At 47.1% G+C, this 24,931-nt stretch overlaps 8 protein-coding genes across 8 annotated transcripts; 3 read left to right on the top strand and 5 right to left on the bottom strand.

The window, feature by feature from the left end:
* Nucleotides 1-1,127: 1,127 nt before the first annotated feature.
* BDW43DRAFT_309562 (uncharacterized protein) lies at nucleotides 1,128-2,282 on the top strand (the record flags this gene model as incomplete). The annotated part of the gene is made up of 2 exons (XM_032046729.1): nucleotides 1,128-2,154; nucleotides 2,203-2,282. The coding sequence occupies 2 exons, from the start codon at nucleotides 1,128-1,130 to the stop codon at nucleotides 2,280-2,282; spliced, it is 1,107 nt and encodes a 368-aa protein (XP_031902025.1).
* A 1,140-nt stretch (nucleotides 2,283-3,422) lies between these two features.
* Nucleotides 3,423-3,989, top strand: BDW43DRAFT_271227 (uncharacterized protein; the record flags this gene model as incomplete). The annotated part of the gene is made up of 1 exon (XM_032041399.1): nucleotides 3,423-3,989. A coding segment is annotated over one exon (198 nt), but the record flags the coding sequence as incomplete, so codon positions are not given.
* Nucleotides 3,990-6,208: 2,219 nt separating this feature from the next.
* BDW43DRAFT_299123 (uncharacterized protein) lies at nucleotides 6,209-9,925 on the bottom strand (the record flags this gene model as incomplete). The annotated part of the gene is made up of 8 exons (XM_032044677.1): nucleotides 6,209-6,712; nucleotides 7,412-7,431; nucleotides 7,531-7,980; nucleotides 8,022-8,139; nucleotides 8,173-8,412; nucleotides 8,451-9,252; nucleotides 9,283-9,594; nucleotides 9,642-9,925. 8 exons carry the CDS (start codon nucleotides 9,923-9,925, stop codon nucleotides 6,209-6,211), a joined length of 2,730 nt encoding a protein of 909 aa, XP_031902023.1.
* A 3,832-nt stretch (nucleotides 9,926-13,757) lies between these two features.
* On the bottom strand, nucleotides 13,758-15,930 carry BDW43DRAFT_318481 (MFS general substrate transporter; the record flags this gene model as incomplete). Its single annotated transcript, XM_032048707.1, has 7 exons — nucleotides 15,657-15,930; nucleotides 15,494-15,574; nucleotides 15,395-15,447; nucleotides 15,069-15,326; nucleotides 14,349-15,007; nucleotides 13,855-14,249; nucleotides 13,758-13,799 (listed from the first exon to the last, which is right to left on the bottom strand). Exons 1-7 carry the CDS (start codon nucleotides 15,771-15,773, stop codon nucleotides 13,758-13,760), a joined length of 1,605 nt encoding a protein of 534 aa, XP_031902022.1. The 5' UTR covers nucleotides 15,774-15,930.
* A 221-nt stretch (nucleotides 15,931-16,151) lies between these two features.
* BDW43DRAFT_271215 (uncharacterized protein) lies at nucleotides 16,152-17,583 on the top strand. Its single transcript, XM_032041398.1, has 4 exons — nucleotides 16,152-16,316; nucleotides 16,379-16,557; nucleotides 16,634-16,778; nucleotides 16,836-17,583. The coding sequence occupies exons 1-4, from the start codon at nucleotides 16,245-16,247 to the stop codon at nucleotides 16,950-16,952; spliced, it is 513 nt and encodes a 170-aa protein (XP_031902021.1). The 5' UTR covers nucleotides 16,152-16,244; the 3' UTR covers nucleotides 16,953-17,583.
* BDW43DRAFT_299121 (FAD-binding oxidoreductase) lies at nucleotides 17,026-18,787 on the bottom strand (the record flags this gene model as incomplete). The annotated part of the gene is made up of 5 exons (XM_032044676.1): nucleotides 17,026-17,287; nucleotides 17,342-17,743; nucleotides 17,802-18,168; nucleotides 18,241-18,454; nucleotides 18,518-18,787. 5 exons carry the CDS (start codon nucleotides 18,785-18,787, stop codon nucleotides 17,026-17,028), a joined length of 1,515 nt encoding a protein of 504 aa, XP_031902020.1.
* Nucleotides 18,788-19,901: 1,114 nt separating this feature from the next.
* BDW43DRAFT_271214 (cytochrome P450) lies at nucleotides 19,902-21,965 on the bottom strand. The gene is made up of 2 exons (XM_032041397.1): nucleotides 20,729-21,965; nucleotides 19,902-20,667 (listed from the first exon to the last, which is right to left on the bottom strand). Exons 1-2 carry the CDS (start codon nucleotides 21,761-21,763, stop codon nucleotides 19,972-19,974), a joined length of 1,731 nt encoding a protein of 576 aa, XP_031902019.1. The 5' UTR covers nucleotides 21,764-21,965; the 3' UTR covers nucleotides 19,902-19,971.
* Nucleotides 21,966-22,438: 473 nt separating this feature from the next.
* On the bottom strand, nucleotides 22,439-24,643 carry BDW43DRAFT_309554 (fungal specific transcription factor domain-containing protein; the record flags this gene model as incomplete). Its single annotated transcript, XM_032046728.1, has 5 exons — nucleotides 22,439-23,399; nucleotides 23,474-23,944; nucleotides 24,023-24,165; nucleotides 24,220-24,516; nucleotides 24,578-24,643. The coding sequence occupies 5 exons, from the start codon at nucleotides 24,641-24,643 to the stop codon at nucleotides 22,439-22,441; spliced, it is 1,938 nt and encodes a 645-aa protein (XP_031902018.1).
* Nucleotides 24,644-24,931: the final 288 nt, after the last annotated feature.

The following is a 24,931-nucleotide window of genomic DNA, read 5'->3' as shown; positions in this document are numbered from 1 at the left end:
GGTAGTAGGTTATTATGAGGAACAGTAGAATGACTCTTTATCGAAGGTATGGGCTAATCATAGGGATCTTTTAAGAAAAAAGAAGGAAAAGGGAACCCCTGCGCCTCGCCCCAGGCGCCTCAAAGGCCAGCCATCAAATTCACGGCGGCGTCAATGGCCTCAGAAGCGTCACGAATGACCTGTGCCGCAGAATCCAGCTGTCCATGTCCCATCTGCAGGTCTAACAATTATCAATATCTATCATTCTCCAAATAATCCACTTATCCCAGCAAGATCTGGAGTAACACAATCAACTCTTTATACACTACTCCAGTACTTTTTCCCGCGCAATATTATCCTAGCAGGGGATTTCAATATCTACTATTCTCTCTGGTAGCCTAAAATAAAGTCACAATCTATTACAGCTAGCACAACAAGATTAATAAAGTGGCTCCAAATCTGTAAGCTAGCTCTTTACCTTAAACCAGGCACTTCTACCTGGGGAGATAATATCCTAGATCTTGTCTTATTAAACCTGGTGAGAGTGTCGACCAGCAATCGACGCAAACCCGAATCGGTATTTTCTTTGTACTGCGTCGTTGATAAGAGATCACCTCGTGTGTTGATCTTCTTCCTCTTCTACTTTTCGTCTCCAGATTATCTCTTCGTATTTAGCTACCAAATTGGATTCGTCTTCTTTTTGGCTCGAGCTCTCACAATCACTGCCTGCCGCTGATCCAGAACAAGGAAGCTGCGAAGTGATGCTGGATTCCAACCTGGAGACCTCGAGTATAGTCTAGACAACAGTCTGAGGGCACAGCGTAAGAGCTAAACAGCTTATGTCGTCACATGAGATACGTCACCCCCTGCTTAATGTAACACACATATCACCACTTCTCCATTGTCCTCCCCAGTCCCATCTCCTGATACCGCAAAGTCCTCTCTTTGCAACTATTACTCAAAACTCTACTTCTGCCCTGTTAGATCCCCGTTTAGCTCGCTGTAACGTGGGCAGCTGATACCCATAAGTGAAGATTCTCGTGTCACCAACCACACCCGCAGCCTTCAAGTCTAAGTACTCAAGCCCTATTTAAAGTAATTTGGACCGTTTCATGTCCCTGATTCTGACTATTCACGCATAGGAAGGCATGAGTAGTAGGCCTCTGCCAGACCTGGAGGCGCGTCTTAAGAAAGTCGTTGAGTCTAGAGGCGCACCCCACTATGCAACTCGCGCAGTGATTTTTTACTTTGAGAATGATGATACAGGCGCTAAGCATGACGCAACAACACTAAGTAACTGCCTGGAAGACGTCTTCGACATCACCACAATAGTATTTCCTATACAACGATCTGAGGCGTGGCCTGCAGCAAGACTTCGACAACGTATCCAGGATGCCTGCAGCTCTATTAATTCCCCATATCCTCAGTTGCGATCACTCATCATCATCGCCTATATAGGGCACGGTGTACTCGAGCATGGGTCTTCACTCAAGTTTATGAGTGCAGATGGGAAGCAAAATATTCAATGGCGATTTCTCAGCAGTGCCTTCTTTGCGGAGGATGATGCTGCCGCAGGCTTTGATACGCTGGGTATTTTAGATTGTTGTTATGCAGGAGCAACACGTAGTATGAGCAACCGGGTTGCTGACGTCCTCTCGGCCTGTGACGCCACAGGAACTGCTAGATCGCGTAATGCTAAATACATTACCTTCACCCAACGATTGGCCGCGGCCGCGCGGAGCCTGCGAGACTTGCAACCCTATGTCACTGTTGATGACCTCCTGCAGAGAATTCAGGAGACGAAAACACCTGAGGCGCCAAATGCCAAGTTAACACACCTGGGCCTAAGCCCCCAGCCAATCGCTCTGCCATTCAAGATAAAGTCATCAGCCTTCCAACCACCCATTCAGAGAAACATAGCCTCTGGAGTCCCATCTTTCAAGAATGTTCTGGTGAAGCTTTCAGTGGCTGCACCTCCACAGGAGACATTGGAGAAGTTTACCATGTTTATTCAGACATTACCCTCAGAGTTCAATATTACAGTTGAACAAGCTTATGAATCAACATCAACACTGCTACTCCTCTCAATGACATGGTCAACATTCTCCAGACTATCCACCATGATCGACCTCATTTTAATCGGGCCTATTCTGGGTCCAGCCCTCATTCCCCCGCGTAAGTTAACATCAGTTATGCATTGGAGTACATGCTAAACCTGTACAGACCGGAACTACCAACCCCCTGCACTGCTCGAGAACATCCGCCTTGGCTCTACTTCTACCGAGACAAAACCTCTCAGATAAGGGAAGACGTTGAGATGATTTCATATCAAATGAGTTTTTGTATTGTACCTCATCCGCATCTCACAAAGCCATGTCCCAATCTGAGAAACCTTGCGGCGCGGCCATCCTCGCAAGGCCAAGCCTTCTAGCATGAACCAACCCGAGCACAGTTCGACCAGATCAGTAAGGGCTAAAGCTTTCTTCTGAAACCTTCTCTGCTAGAAACACCTATGTTCTCCTAATACCTATTCCATCCATCATTTCTGTACTGGGCAGAACCTCACAGCCTAGTAAATATCCACTGCAATATCATGGGGTTTCCGTTCTCAATTGCTTCATTTGTGATTTCAAAGGTCTATATTTGCTTAACTTATATTCTTAATTGCCTTCATTGTCTATTTTATTCATGTACTGGTTTCTTCAACGGCCGTATAAGTCTTTGCGCCTTTATATTTAGTTGACATTGAGGACGTTGTCGGACCAATACTGATATCTTCTCAATCTCGCGCACACCCCATCCTCTTCTCTTCCCTTCCTCACGCTTAGTTTTCTTGTGCTTAGCTACCAATATTATATCTTCCTACTGCATGAGCTCCGTCACAGATGGTGGGAAATTGCTACAGCGGGTGCAGGATAGTGACAAATCACGTGTGTGTAAAGCATCAACAGGCCGCTGGAGCGCCATGTTGAAATGAGGCCATAAACGGCTTCACTAGCGGCCATTTTCGGTATCAATTTCACAGTCTACGGCGCTAGGTAGTACTGTGCTAGCCGATAGAATAATAAGACCATAGTAAAGTAAATGAACAGCATAGGTCCGATTTTGTGCTGTGAATCTGTGTACGGATGAATGGAAGTGTGGTCTTGGTATATCTCCATAGTGTTGGTGACAAGGTTGCGAAGTCATATATATTTATTGTTATGCAGCTAGAATGGGAATACTGCCCACAAGAAAGACTATTGTAGAAGACAGGTTCTTTCTCCGAAGCTGAGGTGAAAGCTTAGAACGGCAGCCGTCGCTACCAACCATTCCTGCGGTCAAAAATGGGCGTTCATTGGTGCATGAGATCCATCACCTGAGGAAGTGGGATCGCCGATGCGGGCTGTCCGCAGCACACCTGTTGTCACAGAGGGTGCCTTCTCAAAAGGTTCTAACAATGAATCTTAATGATCTTAATGATCTTAATGATCTTAATGATCTTAATGATCTTAATGATACGGAATGGAAGAAGAGTGGGATTTCCGAGCGTGAAGAGGAAAGACTTGCACCTGAAAGGCGACTCATCCAAGGATAGGCAGCTTCTGCCGTTGGCCTCTCAAGTACTGGATGAGGCAGAGTCCAATCCAGAGTCGTACTAGACGTCCACTTTCTATGACACTGAAGAGAACGTGAACGATTCTAAGCTGATGAGCGCCAACACTCTGCACAAGTATGTCGTGTGCATCGAGAGCGCCGTGTTTAGGGCGAAAGGCGCAACGAGAGAACACGAAGACGAAGAACAATCTGGCGACGATGAAGACTTCTCGGGAAAACTCGTCGGCAGTTGCTATAGTAGAGCACGATGCGGACTTGTCAGAAGCTAAAACCAATCTTGATTTTTCAGCGATCCATGAAAAGCGATAGGCAGAGACCAAAGCAGCCGGAGGCTATCGACGTGATAAAAACACGACTGATCGCGTGCACAGTAGCTGCGAGGACTTGCTGTTGCTGGTCGGGCTTGAGGGTTCCCAGGAGATTGCTCCCTGCGCCGGAGGTTAAACTCTGAATCTGCGTCGTGTCCAGGGCGGGAAACTGATGGCTAATCCCGTTGTCGGCCAAATTCAGAAAGATGGCGTTTGCCATGGACTGTGCAATAGCAAGCTATGCTCCTCGAGCACGCAGGATGAATCCAGGGGTGGGCACGCTCGCATCAGCAAGAAGACTACCCACATTAGGATCTAACTGATCCAGCTGATAGCTTGCGAAATACCTTTTGAAGAGACAACGGTGAGAGTCATACCAGCTCTGTACACATATACTTCCTCTGACATAGCAACCTCCGTAAGTTGCGCCTCTTTTTCATTCATCTATGTATCGAGTACCATCTGTAAGGAATTGGTGGACACCAGTCCTCTGCTTTTCAGGCTCAAGATGATATACACAAAGCCACAGAGAAAAAAAGGAGGGAAAAAGAAGAAAACGATCATACAGCCGCCAAATCCGGCTAGGGGCTACTCCAGACTCAGGGACTTACTGACTGACTTGAAGTGTGAATTGAACGCGGTTGGAAGTCATGTAGGTGCGATTGGCTATTACTTATTATCTCGAATTTTACTGGGCTTGCACCCATGACGAATCATATAGTATTGGAATGCCTAAACAGCAACTCAAAGAGAAAAATGAAGAAAGTACCCAATTTTCGAATGCAAGTCAAGGTCTTCCGGGTCGATGTATGTGCCAGGTGGTAAACTGCATTCCCCTTTCTCTGAGGAGAAAAAAAGAAAAAGAAAGAATATATATAGAGAGAACAAAGGGAACAGAACAGAAGACTAAGATGAGACGAGCAATAAAATTTGAATAGTGTAGAAGAGGCCAAAGGTAGATATTATACAAGACAACGGCATGGTACTTGCGTTCCACCATGCCCAGTGTCGGTGAAACAAATGAAAAAGGTAGATATAGGGGAAAATGACAAATAATAAAGATGGAGGTACTCCGTAAAGCATGAAAAGATAAGGAACCCAAAGAAAAATGAAAAATAAAAAAGTAGAAATGATGCAAGCCGAGAAAAGAGGGTCAAGTTGCGGTCTGACCGAACATGCGAATAAAAACCTCCAATATAAGGAAAATGGCAGGGGTAAAGATAAAATGGCTGAATCAGGCTTGCAGTAACCTTGCCAATTGCCATAATGGCCTCAATCAATAGTCATGCACCGCAGGTTTACGTGCCATTTCGTTAGCTTAGCCCGACTAGCACTGACCCCCTTATTCTTTCCTCCATGCGCAATTTTGGCAAAGGGTGCCAGGCCGCAGAAACCTGAGTCCGGTGGAAAATTTTAATGAGCATATTTTGGCAGGCTCCAATGAAGTTTCGGCGTAGCAATTCTATTCAAATAGATTAGATACCTGGAGATATAAAGTCGCCACGAACTGTACAATACTGAAAGAGTTACTTCATCTACACAATTTACTATTCAAGCACAGAACATCGCAGATCGCTGCCGGTATGGCTCGCAGCAAGCAGGAAGATGCAGAATGAGAAAATCGCTGCGAAGAGCTTAAGACCTTGTGGCTTGATCAATGACAGAGTGTTGATCAGATTCGAAGACATATGTGCCAGAAACACAATTTTTGCAAAAGGTTAAGTGATGGAACCCGAAATGCTCTGTCCAACCTAATTGACAGTTGTTGTATACAGCAAATGCCAGTACAGCCGGCAGTTCAAGAAGTAGGATTTCAAAAAAAAAAAAAAAAAAGTCAAACAAAATGAATGGCATTATGTTGTACACACTCGCCAGAAACGTAAACGGGAGGCTTCAGCTCATCATTACGCCTAATATTAGGGCTTAAGGTGTATATAAATGTAACTTAACTTCTGCATATACTTGCTAGGGGCTACATGCGGCCGTCGATCGCGAAAAGCCTAAGGAATACTACTACTACTACGACTTTTGTTGTGACTGACTACCTCGCGATCCTATATAGACATGCTGGCTGGATGCAGGAGTAAAATGAGATTTAAGAAACACATTTGGTAAACGGTATGACCCCTAAGGATGTTAACCAATGTGGGTCCAAGGTGTGTGAAATGGACGCTATTTTCAAATATTAGCACGCTGTGTACGTAATTTCTCTTTCCGTGCTAGGATACTTACGCTCTGCATGCTGGAAATTCGAGACTAAGTTGATTCTAAGAGCCAATCTCTCTATTGCCTAGTTTTATCATGCAGACTATAACAGTGCCAAATCAATCGACTTCTCGTAAATCCTGACCTCCCGTCGCGGGTGAGGTTCTCCTGCATGCCATTATAAGAGGATGGTTTCTAAGAGATAGTTCTGCAGCTGGTCGTGTCCGCATATAAGATGGTTTGTTATGCTCTTCATGGAGCGCCGGAGCGACCACAGCAGCTATTGTATGCCCCGCTGAAACTTCGTGCTGATATTGCGAAAGTTCTATCTGACTGGGCGCTGCTTGGGTAATCTTATTTGGCAATGAGTTGTTCATATCCTTCCAGTTACCCAGAGCGCTAGTGGAGGACTTTGAATCCGGGTGATCAGGTCCCAATACTTTGATGCGCAGCTCAGAGCATTTTGCCATTAGAGCAGAGGCATCCTGAAGCTTCCCTTGGGATTTCCGGGTATAGGCAAGGCTCGCCATGATGGTAAGAGTGTCAGGGTGCTCAGCCCCCAATACTGTCTTCCTTGTCTCCATTACTTGCATAAAAATCTTATCAGCTTCGCTCCATCGTTCCTGGCTCCGGTAGGTTTCAGCCAGGTTCGCCATGCTTCTTAGAGTGTCAGGATGTTCTTCCCCCAACACTGTCTTATATATCTCTAATACTTGCGTAAGAAGCTTCTCGGCTTCATTCCACCGTCCTTGGTTCCGGTAGGTTGCTGCTAAGTTGTTCATGGTGATTAGAGTATCGGGATGTTCAGCCCCCAGTGCTGCCTTCCTTGTTTTCATCACTTGTATCTGCAGCTTTTCAGCCTCGCTCCACCGTCCCTGTTTCCAGTAGGTTGCAGCTAGGTTCGCCATGATTCTCAGAGTGGATGGATGATCAGCCCCCAGCACTGTCTCGGACGTATCCATTACTTGCATAAGAAGCTTCTCAGCTTCATTCCATTGTCCCTGATTCCAATAGGTTGATGCCAGGTTTACCACACTGCTCAGAGTGTCAGGATGTTCGGCTCCAAGAACTGTCTTGGATATCTCCATTACTTGCACCTCAAGCTTTTCAGCTTCATTCCATCGTCCCTGGTTCCGGTAGGTTCCAGCCAGGTTCATTATGCTTCTCAGAGTGGACGGATGTTCGGCCCCCAGCACTGTCTCGGATGTCTCCATTACTTGCATCTCGAGCTTCTCAGCTTCGCTCCATCGCCCCTGATCTCAATAGGTTCCAGCCAGGTCCCCCATGCTTCTCAGTGTAGATGGATGTTCGGTCCCTAGCACTGTCTTAGATTTCTCCACTACTTGTACAAAAAGCTTCTCAGCTTCATTCCATCGTCCCTGGTCCGGGTAGGTTGCTGCCAGGTTTGCCATGCTGGTCAGAGTATCGGGATGCTCAGCACCGAGTACTGCTTTCCTTGTCTCTAATACTTCCAACTCAAGCTTCTCAGCTTCATTCCATCGTCCCTGGTTCAAAAAGGTTGATGCCAGGTTTGCCATGCTGGTCAGAGTGTTGGGATGTTCAGGCCCATCTTTCACCTGTTTAATCTTTAGCAGGTCGCTATATAGTACCTCTGCTTCATGATATCTCCCGTCACTAGACAGGCAACCCGCAATCTTCGCTACCAAGTCAACATATTGTTCCCGTTGTATTATGAATTCATCTTCATACGCAAGGGCTAACGCATGAGGGAGGTATTCTCGCCAAAGCGCTCGATTAATATAGTGATCGTCTGGGAAAACCTTTTGCATCTGATCAGCCACCCTTTTAATCCAGTGACTGAACAGTGCATTATTTCTTAGCCAATTCTGAGTCGCAATATGCACAAGTCTATGCAGGCTAATGTCTTTATCTTGCCCGTTGATAAATACATATACATTCAGAAGTCCCAACGCATCAATTTTATGTTCCTGGAAGTTGGCGGAGGAAGAAGTGACTGCGGAATATTTCGTGGATTGGTACAAGCCATGAATGAAAGATAGTCGGCTGCTAATTGATCTTGACGATGGATCTGTTTAAAGGATATTAATCAGGTGGTAATCACTGGGTTCTGAATATCCTTATAGCGTCCTGGATCTTTGAAGTCTTCGCTTAACAGATCCACTACTTCCGATTCCTGCTCTTGTAGAAGTGCAAGGTAAGTAGGCAGACTTAGACAATTTTTATTGATGTATGCTGACGCCTTTGTGATTGCCAATGGGAGGAACGTCAATTGCTCAAGGAGACTAACTGTCGTGATATAATCTTCAAGCAACCCGTTCTGTACCAATGACTTCTCGAAAATCTTCAATGCAATTTCTTGTCCCCATGGGGAATAGGGACAATATTGGATGATGTTAAATCCACTGCAAGTTTCCGGTTCCGAGTGGTGAACAGAATGCGACCCTGTTCACTTTCAGGGAGCAATTCCTCGAGAATTGGAGCTGCATCACCAGCCGGCAGCCACATGTCAACATCATCTGCATAATCAAAAACCATAAGCCACTTCCCAGCACGCTCGGAACTAAGGTATATTTTGATCTGTTCTTTAATATCTGTGGTTTTCACATCTTGAAGACCAAGCGTCTGTGCCATGTTTAGATATGCCTGCTCAATTGTCCCATGGCTAATACATGGGAGCCAAAAAATCGAGCATGCCTTATCTCGATCCCGTATGCGGTATGCTAGCTCTAGGGCCACTTGAGTCTTCCCGACACCACCTAGACCGGTAATCGCGACCTTCCTAGGCCCATCTTGCATTGCGATCAATTCTTCCAGTTTGCTAATCTCATCCTGGCGTCCAACAAATCGCGGATTTCTTGCCAGTGGGACCATCCAGTGACGCGCCTTCTTGGCTTTCTTCCTCAATCTCGAATCCGAGCGGGACACAGGTATGACTGACAACGGAAATTTTGTATAGGCAGCTGCTGTCAAAGCTGCATAGCCTTGCCACTCTTTCTGCTTATGAGAGTCGCAATAGTCGCATATCCCCCGGATCACAAGGGTTGGAAGCCCTTCCACAAGGCCGGCAGCTTCCATCTCAAAGCATAGTATCCCATACTGTTGAGCTAGACGGTCTCGTGTTTCCGAATCCTTCATCACCTGGTCGCCCGATGCAATTAACCCATAGTGGATATAAGGTGTGCTGGCATCACGTGATTATCGGCTGATTAACTGCGCTTTATCACATTTTTCACAATTACTTTCCTTGTCAGCATGGTGATAGGAGGAATGGAAAAGATAATCTGTGGGCCATTTGGGAGGTAAAAGTCTGCCATTGACATCAGGATTTTGTTCCAGTACTTCCAACACTATCTTGGCAACAGCATCATCCCTTTTTGTCATTTGCGTTGCCTCGAGATAAGCCATATGCGTTAAAAGAGTCTGTGGTGGTTTGTTTAAGGTACCCGTCGGCTCGAATTGTCCTCCTTGAACTGCTTTGCCATAGTCATACTGAATCACCCCACTATACTTTCCGACAGGCTTGCTGACCACCACATCGCCGAGTCGAATGTCATTGCTCGTGCTTGGGACCCCCCTCCAATTCCCACCATCAAACCAAACTGGATCCGAGGAAAGGTTGAAATCATGTGAGACATGCCGGTCGCAGCGGATATCGTTCCATATACGCAGGTTGGTAGGCAGGCCATGACAATACAATGACCACTCAGCTCCCCAAGCACATAGGCGTTAGGATCTGTGACTGGTTGGGGCAAGGGGTTGTGGGTTTTATCCAGCATAACACTCGCCGCCGCCATCTCCAACGGTAAGGCGCTTATCCACGCGATTGTGTAGTCATCATGTGTCAAGCTAGCCATTGTATCAAAGCAAGAAATAGAACATAACCAGTCAGGTCTAGTTCTTCCAGATACACTAATACAGAGGGGCTTTAATCTCATGCGGGAGAAGGTAAAGGAAAGCTCATCATGTTGGGAAAGAGAGGGGTAATCATGAAGCCGTTCCTGCAAGGCTGCCTCACACAAGCAGACAATTGTTCCGACAACATCTTATCCAGGTGGTTAGGCGTATCGAAGTCGGAAGCGATATTTTAGGTTTGCTAGCTTAGTGGTTTAGCCTAACCCCGCTATGTCTATAGCCTAATATTGCACCTCTTAGGGTTGAGACATAAGTTCGTATTGGAAATGCGGGATTCCGTATTACCTAGTAATCTACCGCTGAACCCTAAGAGGTGCAATGATGAAAGTAAGAGGTCCGATTCCCGACCTAGTGATAGGATGAGCGATATTTATAGCCTTAAGACGATCACTAAATGACGCGATATCATAATGATACAGGGTGATCGTGGTCTAGAATAGTAACCAAGGCGCTAATCTAGACTGGGCAGGGTGGTGGCAGACAGCGGAGCTTTGGTGGTAATTTTGTTGACAGTTCGATTCTCGGATGGTATGGGATCCTTTTGGTCGGTAGTCACATGCATGAAGGGCGACGAGAAGGTCTGTGCCTCTGTGGGAAGCGATGGATGCTTGTTCTATCGAGTGGCCAGAACGGCCAAACTAAGTGGTTGCAGGTGACTTGAGGTCAACGTTTTCCTCGTGTGGGACAAATCCGATTAGTTAACGTCGTCGGTACCCAAGCGAGCCGTGCACCATTCATGTTTTCAACATGCCTGAATTTCTTAGGTGACTCAAACATCAGCCATACGACTAAAAATGCTGAAATCAGCAAAATCACGCGTCGAGCAGGAAGGCAGGCCCTCCTGGTCATATCAGCCGTGAAAAATCAAAAAATTAGCAGCCTTAGAAGGGCAGCTGAAGTTTATATACCTCTTACTACACTACGTGAAATCGCCTCAAAGAAGCTTCTTTCAGAAGTGTTACTCGAGCAATAGTCATACATTGACTACTAGTGAAGAGGAATCGCTCAAGCCGTGGATTATATCCCTAGATACGCGGGGAGCACCTCCTCGGCCTGTAGATGTGCGAGTAATAGCTAGATCCTGCTTTCTAATCGAGACACTACTTCTCCTATTACTGTAAGAAAAAAAAATGGGTATACAACTTTACCAGCTGGACGCCTGAGCTATAAACATGTTTTGCATGTCGCTTTAACTATAAGCGTGCTGAAGCTGAGGATCCGACGACTTTAAATGCTTGGTTTGGGCAGGTGGCTGAGATTATCCGACACTATGGTATGGCCTCAGGTAATATCTATAATTTCGATGAAACGGGGATTTACAACAGGTCTAATAGCTACTGTTAAAGTAGTGACTAGATCCGATACAAAAGGCAAGCAATTTATATTACAGCCAGGAAACCGGGAGTGGGCTATATCTATAGAATGTATCAGTTCTCATGGTGGGTTTTACCTGCCTATATTATCTTCAAAAGGCAAGGTGTATACGGAGACCTGGTTTGAGAATCGAGAAATCCTATCCCATTGGGCTTTATGACTAATGGAGGATAGTGACATAGTTACTTAAAAGAAGCAGCTCTATTCAAGATACTATCTCTTGACCTGCTTCAAATATCTACAGAGAGGCTCTGGCAAGAATTCTTGTCAGTTTGGCATGCCCCATGAATTAGTCCCCATCCCTAAGGTAGACCAGATTCAGCCTTATTTATCTCTCCCGCAATCACCCCTAGGGCAATCCCTGGAATCCAGCACAGGCTAGCTGTCTCCAATCCAATCATAATATCTCTTGGATACCTACTGTTTCAAAATTACTGTCTCTCATATACTATATCACTAACTATGCTACTGAAGATAGTGTTTCCCCATGGCAAGTGATTGCTAAAGCAGCCTTACTCAAACAGTCTATTGAGAGGGCCAACGCAGCTGATCTCCCAATAGCAACCGATATTTATCTACAGGAGAAGGATATGAATAACTTTACGCTCTGTTATTTCAATATACTGGCCTATAACCGCGAAATCAGCATCATTCAAGTTTCTAGTATCCTCCTTTAACTGCTATCCTACTATACCAGGAACTATAACTTCGGGAGGGTTAGCCTTTGGTGGCTAAGACTAATATGTTCATGATATGCTTTAATCTGAAGACTTGGCCGCGACTTCTGCGGTTCCCATAGCAGATGAGCCATGTACATACAAGGCTGGAGATTCGCACTGGTAAGTATATTTAATAATTAGATAAGTAGTGTAACCTGTACTTAGTAGCTCTGCCATTCTTTGAATACTGTATGCTTGTGCGGACCAAGAATATCTAGGACACAATCTTAGGTAATATAGACTTTGACCTGTGCTATCCCAGATACAGCTTCTATATGTAGTGTCTGACTTAGTCAGCGTCAAGGGTATCTACTATTCAGGGTAGAGGACCTGTCAACTAGGTAAGGGTACATAGGCTAAAGGAAAGAGAGAGGTCAAAGGCAGGCAGTAGATACTATTCAGACAGGAGACTGATTCTTGATCTCCTACTACTACTAACGATCCGCTAATTTATAGCTGAAGGCTCCATGCCTAAAGGATTCAGAATCCCCCTTGAACCCAATCTGTGGTGTGGCCTGATGTTCCTCATCAGTGGCCGATTGTCTACGCACCCTGGGTCAGGGTGTCCTGTACGGTCACCAGGCCGAATCGCTATTGTCCACGCACCTGAGTCAGGGTATCCTGTGCAGTCATCAGGCCGAATCGCTATTCGATCTGTGACATTAACGTTAGCATCTAACCCAGTCAACCACCTACGCAGTAAGCATATTCACGTACGATATCATGCAATCCAAGACTTCATTAAGCATAGTGATATCAAGCCATTCTACATCCCTACATCTGAAATAGTTGCAGATGGACTGACCAAAGCAATTAAGGCTGATGGCTCAAAGCAATTGGTCAGAATACTATAGATAGAGTCAAAATAAGGTTCTATAATATAATATCAAGATCCTTAAACTGATAAGATATATAGCTTCATTTCATTTGTTTCGGGGTATTGAACGAAGGGGAGTGATATGAATCTATACAAGACCACGTGAACCTAGTGGCTTGGCCAGATCACCAACTCCAACCCCTGAAGGCTTTACCTATTAGATAGAAGATAAGAAGGCGATCAAGATAATCGATAGAGTCATCCATAGATAATTGAGTATCTATCATATGGCATCCGGTCCTCAGTAGGCTACGTATGTGTAGCTGATACAGCCTCATTCTGCCCATCTTTCCCCTGAGATCACAACAGGTATAGATAGGAAGAAGGCGAACGAAGGCGATGTCAAGGGGCTGTCAATTTAATTGCCTGACAGTACTAAGGGTGGAATTGGGGAAACTGGACAGGAATTGAATACATCGCCGCTATGCAACTCATCTTAATTGAAGAGAACAGGAGAATTTCGTGCGGCAAATCTGGAGGTCAATTTCTAAGTTACTGAGTATACTTTACTACAATATAATGTAGCTGGCTTTGTATCCTTATTTGTCAAAGGAAACAGTTGAGTTATATCCCTCTGTTAGTATGTAGGCAAAGTATTTTGTTTATTCATCTTATATACCATCCGATACACCAGGCCGGTAATTTCGTCTTCATAGCGATGTGATGTCTTCTATAATTAGGTCTTTTGTTCTCCTTTCATATAATATGTTCATATCCACAGCTAAACACTGCGGATATATTTGTCAGAATTAGGATTCGAAATGTCAATATTATTACTTCGAGTGTCTCTTACAAGCTACATCCTTACATCCCACCAGCGATACCCTCTGTGTAGACCTTTCTCCACTGTGCGTTGGTCAGCCCGAAAACAAAAAAACCATTGTAAGGCTAGAGTAAAAACCTTTAAAAAGACACTTAGGATGCATGCCAGAGCCGCAACAACATAGACATCAGTGAAAACATCTTGCAGAGCGCTGACGATGGCAGCTAATGCCTGACTCTTTTTTGTGTCGCTCTGCGTCTCTAGAAATCCACCACTAGTCCCCGATACAACTGATGCCAAGGTGGACTTGTCCACAGTAGGAAACACGGCCTGTAGGTTGCTCTTGGCTAGATTAATAAACAGTGCACCAGTCACAGAGAGGCCTATAGTAAGACCGCAAAGCTGGCCAAGCATAATCAGTGTAACGCCATAAACAGTATCTTTTGGGTTCACAGCTGTCTGGATAACGGCAAAACTTGCATGTGCGAATGAGCCAGCACCAAGGCCAATGAGAACCTGGTAACCATAGATCTCTGAATTCGAAGACTCCAGTTTAAGACGACCTGGTATTCTGCATTAGCGGGATTATTACGAGTAAGATGGGAATTGGTACTGATAGGAATATTCCTTACTCATTAGAACAGCACCAACCAGAGAAATCGCCGCTCCACAAACATACCAAGGCTTGTACCATCCGAACTTGGACATTAAATATCCATTCGAGAGCATGCCGAAGATAAGTAGGAAAATAAGAGGCAGAATCCGTTCAGCGGTCTTGATAGCCGAGTCTCCGCGGGTAAACTGATAGTAGAGAGGGATATAGTACACTGTAATATATGCAATAGAGCCACCGCAGCTGGCAAGGAGGCATAACAGCATGGCTTCTCTGTTGCGTAGCAGGTGAACAGGAAACATGCGGTGCTCAACAGTAGTGAGAATAGTGAAGGTCTGCTGGAGCATCAGAAGTATCCAGAGCACACCGCTCACCACGTATAGAGCGATAATCGTGCCGCTATTCCAGGCATACAGATCGCCACCAAAGTTAGTGGCCACGATTAAAGTCACGAACCCTCCAGTGCTGAGGATTGCACCCAGCCAGTCGAATGTAATAATCTTTTCTCGCAAGGTAAGGCTTGGAGCAGGGTTGTTGGACGGAATAAGGAAGAGATAGGCTGGGACAATAATCGCTCCGAACAAGAGGTTAATGTAAAAGGCCCAGCGCCATGTATACAGCTCAAAAGCGCCTCCAACGACAGGGCCTAGGACGGTCCCGACACCCCAAATCATACCACTGCGTGCAAACCGCAATTAGTACTGAGCAGGAAGACAATGTACAAATTTGGGTGACATACGTGAGACTTAGGTAGGTGGGACGTTCTCGCTCAAGCGTATTCGTAGAGACCAGATTTAGCAGCCCATAATACATGCCATTGCCACCAGCACCGGCCCAGACTCGCCCAATAATCTCGGCCGGCATATTCGGTGCACCACCGCATAGGGCAGAAGCCGCCATGAAATTGATCGCGAAGAAAATGAAAAGAATTTTGGCGTCGTACAATGCATACAGCTTTCCCAGGGGCATCACCATGGAAAGACCTCCTATCATGAACCTACGGGGCCCTAGAGTGTCAGAAATAGGCGGATGATGTATCGAGGGAGGGGTTATTCAATCACTTACCCTACTGATAGCCATGGGAGCTTGTCGACTGCATCAAACTGACCTACGATAGACTTGGTCCTTGTAAGTAAGTGTTAGGAAAAAAGGAAGTAGGCTTACAGGTTGAATATTGGCCACAACCGTGTTGTCGAGAGCGTAGAGAAATATGGCCGTCAGAGTACTAATGTTAAAGAAAAACCACTGAAATCACCATGAGTCAATGCAGTCTACATTTGCAGATCGGATCCTGTGCTCCTTCCGGGCTGCCATGTTCAGTACATACCTTAACACCTGTTAGCTTGCGCTTAGGTTCCAAGTCAACTTGTGCCCACGGCGACTTAGCCCCGTCCGCCTTTTCGAGGTCATGAGCCATAGGGACTTCTGAGCTAGATGATGACATTAAGGACGCTTGGTTTCATGAAGATGAGCGCCTCTGAGAGGCAGACCCTCTACTGTGCGACGACTCAGCTCGTAGGCGAGGATCACATGTGCTGAGAGGACTCCTCTTAACCACTAGACGTATGGCGAAATTCACGAGTATTTCCGGTCGACGTATACTGTATAAATTGTCCGCTGCAACCTAGGCCTATTAAGGGCGGCAATAGGGTTTAACTCCTAAGTCCGGGGTGGTTCAGACCCAGTTTTTGCGATCCGCTACCCGGTTTCCACTTACGGGCCGTGAACCCCTGCAACCCCGCACTTGCGGGGTGATATCATATAAGGGTTTCGGCCGGTATTTTTCGGTCATAATCGCCGGGTTTAGGGCGGCCAAATACTTTAAGAAGCGGAAAGATACCATACCGAGAGTCGATCGTTTCACAAGGCTGAGGCGAACTATCCGACTTATCACCCTAGCAAAAGACAGACAGCTATGGCCGAGTCTTACGATGTACAAACATACCTACTCGATAGGGCCAATATCCGGGATACGGTTGTTCGGGCAGTAAGGGTTCAATCTGCTTCATAACGTTCCTGATTTCCTACGCGGACTGAAACCTCTTACAGATGCACCTTTTTGACACTGGTGCGACTGCGGAGACGATTCAATCTGTCTATACATCGGAAATCCACCTTGATTATGATCAGCGATTAGGCTTTACCCCAGAGGTAATCTCAAGTGAGTCTTGGGCTCAGCGGCTGGACCAGATTCATAAACCGTATGACGAAACACAGCATATTATTCAGTAAGATATCCAATCTTCTATCTCTAGGGATGGGTAAATGGGCGATCGATAAGTAACTAGTCACCATTACAAATAGGAATCTCCTGGTTACTCTGCCGCAACCTACGGGCAAGCATCCTGTTACTCGCCCGGACCGCTGTGAAGCTATTGCGTATGCTCACGGCTGGTTCTATAATTTAGATACAGATAATCGTCCACGCCTAATGGCGAGACGCCAAGGGGTAGGTCTATCAATCTGGTTCTTGATTACGTCTTCCTAACCTTACGTCATGATATAGGGAAAGCATTGGCTCGAGCTCTTGAGACTCAAAGATTTAGAAGAAAATGGAGAAAATCCCTGGAGAATTCATAAGCAGGAGGTGAGGCTGTCATGGCAGGATATGGGCACACATTAGCTCTACCTATTATACGTCAGAACGGTAATCTAGCAATGTACGTTCAAATTCTCGACAAAGCATGCCATCTCTGCTAAGCGCGAGGAATAATGGGGTTGTAATAGGAGAGTCGGTTCTCAGGGTCATATTGAGCCTTGAGAGCGCGCAATTTCCCCAGGCGCCAGGGCTCATAGCCATACATGGACTCCACGGATTCGTCCCCAAAAGCATAGTTTACGTAGGTTGTCGGACGACGCCACGGTTGCCCTGCATTCCACAAGTCACGAGTTTCTTTGGCCCATTCCCGGGCAAAAGCTTCCAGTTCCGAATTCGCTTTGAGGGCCACATCAAAGTACCTGTAAAATGTCAGCCAGGGTAATAATGACAGGCGAAGACTGCACAGGACATACATCAGGAGATTATCCTGCCGCAGCGGATATGCGGATTGGTCGGCCTCTATACGGCGAACTCCTTCGACGGCGTAGCCCTCGTGGACCACCCGTGCTGTCCTAAGTTCCGCATGTCCGACGACCTTTTCATTGAACAGGTCATAAATCTGACGCTGCGCAGTAATATTGTAAACCTGAAGACCGGCCGTGGCGATGATATGGGTTTTGTTCGCCGCGCAGAGGTCAGACGTCAGACCACTCCCCAACACATCTGGGACTTCCGGATACATAACATCTCCATCTTTATGTGAGATGGCACCCAATAAATCAAACGGCGCTAGGGATGGCTCTGCGTCTGCTTGACTGCAGTCATAGACAAATGTCCATATAATAACAGCCCACATACTTTCAGTATCAGGAATCCTAACAAGAACAGCAATGACTTACCTCAGTCTCGCTAATGCTAGAATCTATTGCGTACACACCAAAACTTCCGGCCACCGTTTGGGCCATGGTGCCGTTGTTGTGGAACTTGTTTAGCTCTTTGAATAGTGTCTCTAGGTGGTCCCCGGTGAAGACATATTCCCTGTAATACCAAGCACGCTTCTCAGCAGGGTAAATCTTCAGGTCAAAGCTAGTGACGATTCCAAAGTTATGTCCTGCGCCTAGCATAGCCCACCACAGGTCGGAATTGTGCGTTGCATTGACCGTGGTGGCTGTCCCATTCCCCAACACAACATTGAGGCTGACAATATTGTCACTTATCAAGCCGTATCGTCCTTGGAACAGCCCATGACCACCCCCAAGGGCAGGGCCGACCATTCCAACGCAGCTGCAGGTTCCAGAAGCTAGAGAAATCCCCAACTATGTCAACCTCTGTCTGATCATACCTCTAGAGAGAGACAGCGAGGAAGCCATACTTGCAACGTATCCGTGCTCCCAAAGCGTTTTAATCAGCTCATGGTTATAAGTTCCTGCCTGGAGACGCGCAGCCTTTCCATCTGGCTGAATAACGATATCCTTCAAGCTTCTCACGTCGATTTGAATGCCTGTAAATTCTCCGATGGTGGAGGTCAACGCATGACCTCGATTGACCACAAGGAAGTCAACGCTATTGTTATTGGCATATTGGACCTAGTAATATTTTAGTTGTACACTGGAAGAATGTCAAATATTCCAGCTTCGCTCCAAACTTACTATAGTCGAGATATCAGATTCCCGTCCTGGCTGCACCACAAGCTGAATCTGCGGAGGCGCATAACATTGATACCTTTCCGTTACATTAAACCACCGAGAATCCACAGGCCCGAAAATGGACGTCGTGGAGGAGAGCAGTGGTCCCAATTCTCTCTGGGCTTGTACGGCCGTCAACCCCTTTGCGAAGGTGTACTGACTCTGTATCAACGCAGCCACCAAGGGCTGGAAGAGACCGAATCCACTGGATACAAAACGGGAAAGGATTACCATGCTTACTATCGGTAGTAGCTGATGATAGGGAGGACTACAACCGCATCTGAGCCTGATGGAAAGGGTCATTCAAATATTTATGCCACCAGGTCTACATGTTGCGTACGCCGGGTAATCCATTGTATGCCTGAACCGAGACTTTTCGGGCGTAGGCCCGTACCTACTGACGTAGTTGTAAAAGCTTCTCTACTGAATGGTCTACCTATGTGCTCGTATATTCGGCACAGGCATTTCAGGACACGAGGCGGCTGACAAGGCGGCGAAGGAGGCAATACGCCCGGGGATAGGAGATAGGACCACTGGAACTAACTTTGGCAAGTTCCCTTAAGCGAGAGGTAAGGGAACTGGTTTTAACCAAGTGAAAGAAGCGCTGGATAGCGGACGCAGGGCCAGGTACTGAGGGCCAACTAACCCGATGCTTGGCCTGTTTACCGAGCAATGCTAACCTCAGGGTGTAGAATGATATGTATAAAAGCAGACCCTCAGTGCTTATGCAGGTTAGTTCGGTCAGGATTGGGCTAAAGCACTTTCCGCATCGGATCGGTGCTGCAAGCACACCCATATACGAGTCTAGACCCCTAAGCACATCCTTTTGGAGTATCCTGAACACAGGCGCCTGCGTAATTATATGGTCCAATGCCTAGAAACCCTGGGAAACGACGTCGCAAAGCGAGTCTTGGAATCTAAAGTATCTCGGCTCGCTAGAGACTTTCCAATACGTATAGGACTGCTAGAGCAGTTCAGAGTACGTAGAAACAAAGATATGTGACTCGCGAGCCATGATAGTAAGACTGACTCCGCTGGCTAAGAGGAGTACAGAGATGAAAGACAGAGTAGTGTGTAGTACTCGAACGACCGGAGGAATTAAAGGGTACGGTGTTGATTCACAAGCCGAAGGCCTTAGTGCCGCTAGAGTATTTCTAGTAGACTATAGAAATGATGTTCATGCGCTCCATTTTCTATCTCCAATATGGTTGGTCTGCTTTACTAGCGTTTAATGTATTTACGTTTACTAGATAGGACGTCGGCTGCTGGAGTACAACTTCCTTGGCATAGCGGCCATCGAGAGGCACGCTGTATGGATATGAATACTACTACTACTACTTCTATGTAAGTTAACTAGTTAGCGGCCATTAGGTTTTGTCAGCATCGTTTTATCGGCTCGTATCTGCAAGCTCTATATCTTAAAGTGCCCTTCTCCTCAGTCGGATAAAGACTCTTTGCGGCTGACGAGAGATACCATCGAACCCTGCGTAGCCACCAAGCGAGTTCGGAATGTCAAGTAGATCGAAGTTCCACACGATTAGGGCAATGATTGTCCGGATTTCCAAATGGGCCATTCGTCTGCCCCAGCATTGCCTGATTCCCATGCCAAAGCCCAATTGTGGTCCGGCCCCTCCGTCAAAGTCAACACTCCCATCGCCCTTGACCACGAGCCATCGTTCTGGGTCAAAAAGCTTCAGGTCCTTCGATTCGTCCCAGTTACCTCGGACTCGGGCTATCTGCGAGGTCGGACTGCGCTTGGCTTCGTCGACTGGCAACGACGGTGACAGGTATCCCGGTCCGCCGTTTACCATGAACACTTGACAGCCTTTGGGAATTTTATGCCCCAAGATTTCTGTGTCAGTCGTCACCTCCCGCGTCATGCTAAACGGCGTCAGACGCAGCATCTCCTCTATGACTGCCTCGAGATAGGGCACTTTGGCCCGTCGCAACTCATCAAAGGTGGGCGATCGCTTGTCCCCGACAGCCTCTGGAATGGCTGCATACAATGCGGCTCGCAGCGACGCTTGGGTTTCAGGGTACCCTGTTAAGAACTTTGTCACCCAACCCATCGAGCCTCCCGTGGTATGATGGCCTGCGATCAAGTCGGCAAAAGCCTTCAAGAGGTTACCATTAGGTTGCATGTTTTTGCCAGGGTTGCGGTCTAAGAACACCTACCTCGTCAACTAGAGTCTGGCTCTCGAACTGGGGCTGCCGGCTCTGCTTTTCTGCCATGGCGGCCTCGCGCATCAGCATATGCTCTAAAGCAGATTTGATAGTCCCTTTGCGGTAATTGGTAATAGCTTTCGAGAGCTGCTGCGGGACAACGCGGCTCTTCTGTTCAAAGATCTTCTTGTACCATGGCTGCTGCTTCCACCACCAATGGCTCAGGCGTGGGGCCCATGACACTGTGGTTTTCTCGAGAACCTCGGGTGCGTCATGCACTGCTTGGAGAAACGGGCTGATCGGAGCGTGGCGAAACACCACGGGCTCATCGGGGGCCCCATCGGGGATCTGAGAGCGGTCCAGCTGGGCGATATGGTCCAGCTGTGGACGGATCGCCGAATCATCCAGATTGTCGCCGAATGCGTAGCTCAGCATCACATCGAGAGCGGCGTAGTCATAGTCTGCTTTGATGCTGAACGGCCTCCCGTTAGCCAGCTCAGCCTTCATCTCCAAAAGCCTGACTAATTCCAGTCCCTTGGCATGCATTGCAGGGCCCATGGAGCCGTTGAGAAAGGTGGGAGTCATCAGGTCCTGTTTCATGCGACGACGCTCCCGGAAGGCATCGTTGGTTTTGTATCGCGCATGAAAGTCGCCCAAGCACAACATGCCATCGCTGAGGAACGCCGGCTTGTCGAATTCGGCCCTTCTCATCAAAATATCCTGGGCTTCGCGAAAGTCTGCGATGAGAATCCAGGGCTTCGAGAACGGACGTACAAAGACCTGGCACACTGGAGAATTCATTCTCTCCACCTGCTTGGCCAACCACATGCTAAATTCACCTGTGAGGCCAATTTCACGACTCATGTTCGGCGCATCGCCAAACAATGACTTTGTGGCTTCCGGGTTATACGCAATACCGGGGAGAGGCTTGGGCAGAAGCCATTGATAGAGGATAGGAAGGCCGACTGCTACTACAGCTATCCCTAGATACGCTAACATGGAATGTCCTAGATTGGAGTCGAAAAACTCGTTCATATTCCATAGCATACTAGCGAAGTAGAAACGTAGGGATTAGTTAAGCTGTCTTGGTATGTTCTGTACATTTAGATATAGCGGCAGAGAAAAACTTGCTTCGCGCTGCAGCGGGTCTATTCGAGGACCCTACCAATGCAGTAATTCCTTATATGCCTTACACCCCGATCGACATGGCATCCGCTTATTGATCGGTCATCACTGTCGCAGGTTGAGGTGTCAAGTTTTGCTGCGCCGAACCGAGACATTTCGGCCGTAAAACATCGGCCGACGAACGAGAGGCGAAACAAAGAGACAATAAGAGCCGGAAATAACGGACATTAACATTGGGGATCTTTCCTTTTTTAATTTTAGATTTTTTTTTTAAAAAAAAAACAGGCTCGAATTAAAGGCCAGGTGACAGGTTACACCTTGTTTAGATAAGCTGGGATCGGTGGCTTGATTTCTACATTTATGCAGCAGGAATCGACACTAGCTTTGCAGGAAGATCAGAGAGAAAGAAAGTTAAGAAGATCGGAACCATGGTCAGAGCGCTCCCAGGAATACCCCGCAAACGAGAATATAGAAGGTGAGAAATACTATCTATTGTAGATGTCGTGGTTTCTTTCGTCTATAACTTGAAGTTGCTATGAGTGTATGCGGAGCATTGGGACGTATCGTAGACCAAAATCGCAATAGTATTTTGACGGTTCAATGATTGATATCAAGTTCTGGGCCAGTATTCAGGGGCCCCCAACTTGAGTAAGTAGGACCAGTGTCAGTGAGCGAGAGCAAGTCTGGAAGACCACTAAGAGTCGAAAGTTCAGGAAAATGCATACTGCTCCAAATTGCGTCATCAGATTCCGGTTGCATAGCAGGCGATGCCGTTGCTCTTTCAATGAGCTGAGTCAGAGCCCGCGCTCCCACCTCGGCCATGCTACTAATCTCAGCAAGCATCCGCAGTCGAGTGAGGGCGTCTTGTGCTGCTGACATGCATTTCTCGCGCGAGACGCTAGCCATGCCAGCACCAAGAGGATCCACTTTGAACGAGTTGGGGCGGACTTCTTCGTTCCCCGAAAAGTCATGATCAATACACAGGGACACAAGTAATACTGCGGCCTCGAACGTGGGAAAGATTATGCCCTCATATCGCGTGTGAGAAGCACCCATCATGGCGTGCAATGTGGAGGCCGCTTCCAGCAAATGGAGGGCTGATGCTGCCAGAGCCTTTCTTTGCGAGGACAGCAAAACCTGTTTATATTTGGGCATACCTTGTACGTGACAAGGCTCCTGCAGCAGGGAAGGCCTAAAGTTGGAACACAGAAACTCAAAGAAGTTAATGTGAAGAACTTGCCTCTGTAGAGGAAGGGTCGGAAGACGCTTGTCCCAGGTCTGGTTTGGGTATAGGCCAAATGGGGACGGCAGTGTGGGGAGGAACTCGTTGCAGAATCGTTCATAAGTTTCCTCAGCCAGGATGACATCGTAGCGCGTACCATTTTCGGGCGTGGAGCTCCTCCAAAAATGGACCAGTCGGGCCTGCAGAGACCGTTGTGTAAATTCCTCCGGGGCATCTGGATCGTCGACGTCGGCCATGAGGCGCATGCGAGGCGCACACTCCGTAATCAAGCGGCGTGGCAGGAAAGGGATGTAATCCAGTTTTCTGGATAGCAGGCTGTGGTACATACGTCATAAAATAAATAAATAGAAATAGACGTGGGTCCTCTCTGCGTCAAATAAGTTACATACCTGTCCCATATATAAAGGTTACAGAATGACCTCCGTCGCATCTCTTTCTCTATTTCGTCCATGACATGGGCCGCTGCCGGGGGTTCTTGATGAATGCCAACCCGCTGTGCTACGCGAATGGCACAGCTGAGTGCTTCCCAGAAGGCACTGAATTGGCCCTCACACGCAGACTTCAGGCCACCAAATGCTATATGTTGGACCCGGATCAGGGAGCCCCTCGAATCAAGACGGGCACAAATTGCCGCTAGGCGATCGGCGATCGCATCACACGCGCTACGAATTTCGGCCAAGGGCATACCCCGTACCCGGTCAATAGTATAGGCGGGAGAAGGGAGAAACTCTGATGCATAGGAAGATATTCTGAGCAGAAGAACCGCGAACTCGACGTCACCCACATATGAGTGGCTGTCGACGGTCCACCATTTCTCGTAACGATCTAGGAACCATGGGGTGTAAACCATCTGGTCTATCCTATACAACGGAGAAACGTCAGTCTATGCGTTCTTACACATCTGAAGTATTTCCCTCAGGCGGATATAAGACACGAACCAATTGACATCAGTGACAAAATACCGCACCAGAAAGTCCAGAATAGAACGTTCGGGCATTTGTCGCAAGCTCTGTTGTACTTCAGCGGCTGTATTGTCCGACAACAACGGGCTGCTTCCAGATTGGTTGTCATGTAGACCAAACTATCGGGTTAGACGTTAGAATATTGAACTGCCGTATAAACGATGGCCACTTACCCTTCTTATAAGGGCTATAGTATTTGATCTACTTTCCTCAAAATAGCCGAAATGTTCCACGAGAGATGAGGGTCCCTCCTCGTTCTTGTTTTCCTTCAGGTCAGATAATGTGCTCAAGGATTTATGGTCGTCTCCATCCTTGTGTAGGCTCTCCCCAGTCCGTTTGCCATCCACGTGGGTACTGTCCACCTGCACCGCAGATTTGACAGTAGAGTGTATATCCCGGGGTGAATAGTAGGCACACTGTTCAGGCCGTCGACGTCGAGCACAATGATTACAAGGGTATTGGCGGTTACACTGTTTAAATTAGCAGTGTCTTAAACGATCCTGAAGGTTCATGGAATTCCAAACCAGCTACCTTTTGTTTTCTCGTGTAGCAGGCAATGCAGGATGAAACACTGCGCTTCCGTGACGCTGTCTGCATTTTATCGCACGTTGACACAGTGCTGTTCCGACATGTGATGTCTGAAGAGAACCGCAACACTCCGACAGTCTTAGCGAAGAGACGAGGCTCTAAGCTACTACCTACCGGGGGTTCGCACAGTATTTTTAACCGGGCTGTCCCTAGCTGCGAAGGAGGTGCGGATGATAGAAACAGGATACGCAGAAATTATACCTGTATGCGGTGTTATCTGTGTAGGAAAGCCTGCCCCGCAATCCAATGATAGACCATGAATAGTCCAAGGATCGGACGAGTAATATATCAGAGTCT

The sequence above is a fragment of the Aspergillus alliaceus genome (genome assembly GCF_009176365.1).
Source record: "Aspergillus alliaceus strain CBS 536.65 unplaced genomic scaffold BDW43scaffold_13, whole genome shotgun sequence".
Taxonomy (NCBI): Eukaryota; Fungi; Ascomycota; class Eurotiomycetes; order Eurotiales; family Aspergillaceae; genus Aspergillus; species Aspergillus alliaceus.
Note: the sequence above shows the minus strand (reverse complement) of the source record. Positions and strands in the feature narration are given on the sequence as shown.

Bases quoted from the DNA above. Each gene is read 5' to 3' on its own strand.
- BDW43DRAFT_271215 (XM_032041398.1), top strand. From the start codon at position 16,245: ATGGCCGAGTCTTACGATGTACAAACATACCTACTCGATAGGGCCAAT. The intron at 16,317-16,378 runs GTAAGGGTTCAA...AACCTCTTACAG, and splicing joins GGGATACGGTTGTTCGGGCA to ATGCACCTTTTTGACACTGG. The intron at 16,779-16,835 runs GTAGGTCTATCA...GTCATGATATAG, and splicing joins TAATGGCGAGACGCCAAGGG to GGAAAGCATTGGCTCGAGCT.
- BDW43DRAFT_271214 (XM_032041397.1), bottom strand. From the start codon at position 21,763: ATGCTATGGAATATGAACGAGTTTTTCGACTCCAATCTAGGACATTCC. The intron at 20,668-20,728 runs GTAGGTGTTCTT...AACCTCTTGAAG, and splicing joins GCCAGACTCTAGTTGACGAG to GCTTTTGCCGACTTGATCGC.